General features: G+C 29.8%; 1 protein-coding gene across 1 annotated transcript; it reads right to left on the bottom strand.

Moving 5' to 3' along the window:
• Window positions 1-484: 484 nt before the first annotated feature.
• Window positions 485-1,162, bottom strand: LOC111919370 (14 kDa proline-rich protein DC2.15). Its single transcript, XM_023914960.2, has one exon. It carries the CDS (start codon window positions 1,087-1,089, stop codon window positions 646-648), a length of 444 nt encoding a protein of 147 aa, XP_023770728.1. The 5' UTR covers window positions 1,090-1,162; the 3' UTR covers window positions 485-645.
• Window positions 1,163-2,788: the final 1,626 nt, after the last annotated feature.

Raw genomic sequence — 2,788 nt, 5'->3', positions numbered from 1 at the left:
GCATTAATTGAAAATGAAGAATCGGGTTGTGTACACAAAAACAATAGCGTCCAACAACGAGGAAACAATGGGGGCGATACGACCAGTCGGTAACATTCATGATTTCTTTATTTTCAGGACGGGTCAAGGGACATTTTTGACTTTGACCTTCAGGTTAACTGAACGGAGTAAATGCCCATAATTAGGAGCAGTAAGTGACTTCTTAGGATCGTTAGATTTTGCAACAATGGTGTCAGTACTAGTTATTCAGCAGTACACGAGTACCGGTCTTGAGGATTTCAACCTATCACTGAATAGTCCACCACCATGAGGCATTTATGAACCGTACACTAAACACGAACCACCGGTTGGCACCATCCCCCGAGGGCGACATATATGTGCACATTTCACAAAAATTTTAGTTTTTTTTTATTATTTTTTTTATTTTGAAATCACAGTACGCGATTACTTTTATTTTTAAGTTACAAGTTTATAGGATTTAAGATTCTATAAAAATCATTAACATTACATAATAGTAGGGAAAAATTTATTGTTGAATCACATGTCATATGATTCTTTACATCATATCGATCATAATCAACCGTCTTCCAAATTAAATACAACACACTATAGTATTAAACTTCCATAAATTGAAAAGATGCATATCTATGCGCATTGGAAGCCGGAGGGAACTTTCTTTCCACAATAGTTAAGCAACAGGCTCAAAGAGACCGGAACATTGAGGTGGATTCCCAAGACATTAGCTTTAATTGCAGTGCAAAGACATACTGCAGCCTCAAGATCGGCGAGGCCTTGGATTAGGGTACAACATGGTGTCTTTGGTGGGGTTCCGACGACCAGGTGGACAAGGTCATTGAGCAATTTAGCACAAACACCCAATTTGAGAGTGTCTTTTGGGCAACTTGCTTTGGGAGGGAGTAAAGGAGTTGGAGGTTTCGGTGAAGGTGTTGGAGGTTTCGGTGACGGTGGGCACGACGATGGTGGCGGTGGTGGGCAGCCTTTTGGGGTATGAGTGGATGTTACCAAAGTGAAAAAAAGAAGATTGAAGGTAAGGAGAAAAGCTGTTGTTGCCAAAGCTCTTGAAGCCATTTTTAAATGCTTTGGTTTCTTACAAGTAGAAAGTGTTGTAACCCAATTTGTTTTGTGTGAAGATATGCGAAGTGCGTAGGGTATTTATAGATGGAAATCGTCAATTGCTTACCACTAGCTTCCCTTGATTGGTTGGCATTCCATTATATTATTCAAATAATAACTTTATTTTATAATTTTATTGAAAATGACATGAATTTCGTATAGGTTATAAGTTTTTCGTAAAATAAATTTGTAAGGATGGATCATTTTACAAGACAAAAGGACTTTAAGTATTCATAATTAAGATGATTTCAGAGCAATTGAGATCATTTATTTTAAAATAAATATGGAATATCAAGAATTTTTAATTTGCATAAACTCCACTGATAAAAATGGAATGTGTCAAAATTTTATACGGTTTGTAAATTTTGTTTGAAATTAGATAGTAATGACAAATAAAATAATTATTACTTTTGTTTTTTTATATCGTTATTGTTTGTTTCGTAAATATATATTTTTAATAAATAACAATACTTATAAAAATTTGTAAATAACTCTTTTTTTAGAGTATTTGCAATGAAATTCTTTTTATAGCTTATTTTATTTGCTTTAATTTTATTGACTATTTAAAATTATTGGAACACATATCTTATTTGTTTATATTTGTTGATCATTTAATATATATACTTAGTGAATATATCCTTAATGGTCAATATATTTTTATTTTGAATACATCCAACCCCTGGTTTTTTAATCATATTTCATTTGACCATCTTAATTTTGTTTTAGTTTAAATATTTGTTATTTCTTTACTAATTATATATTTCTACTATATATTTAATGTTAATTCATTCTTGAAATATAAATCTTATATCCATTATATAACATTTCCATTCCTTTTTAATTCATACAATTAACTATAACCTAATAACTTTTTCTTATTTTATATATAAAACTATAGTTAACTAATTAAAACAAACATGCATTATCAATAAAATGAAAAATTACTCGCATTCTAACCTTTCATTTCGATTAACGAAGATGTGACCTCGTTTAGATTTTCTCCTAAAAAATTTACTGATTTTTCAAATTTAATTTGCACAACTAACAAACGAAAACTAAGGCAAAATGCGATAAAGAAAGAAAAAAAGGGTTTTCGTGAGAGTTTTTTAGTGAGATTTTGATCGAGAAAGGAAAAAAAAAAGTATATACGGTTATAGTATTGTATCATCTACGCACACCTGATATGATTCCTTCTAAAATTACAATACTAGTCATACAATAGTTACTAACGACATTAATTTGAATAGTTACCTATGTATTTACAATTACCCTACCACCAGATTTTACAATTAAAGATCATAACATCAAAAGGCTATCCACCTATTTTACAATCTCTAATTTTTTATTAATATCAAAGGAACCTATATATATATATATATATATATATATATATATATATATATATATATATATATATATATATATATATATATGGGCTTAGGGAATATGTGGCTGTTATGTACCTAATATTATATATAGAACCATCAAAAACTAAATAGTTTTAACTAAATGCAATCAAATTTCTCTACCATCTTTCTTGTATCCTCTATTAGACTAGATGATATGATTTGTACATATTTTTATGGAGTTTTAAATATTTAATTTTGCACCACAAACCATGTATAACAATACATTATCAACTACATATAAGCCT

This window comes from Lactuca sativa, chromosome 3, assembly GCF_002870075.4.
Source record: "Lactuca sativa cultivar Salinas chromosome 3, Lsat_Salinas_v11, whole genome shotgun sequence".
NCBI lineage: Eukaryota > Viridiplantae > Streptophyta > Magnoliopsida > Asterales > Asteraceae > Lactuca > Lactuca sativa.
Note: the sequence above shows the minus strand (reverse complement) of the source record. Positions and strands in the feature narration are given on the sequence as shown.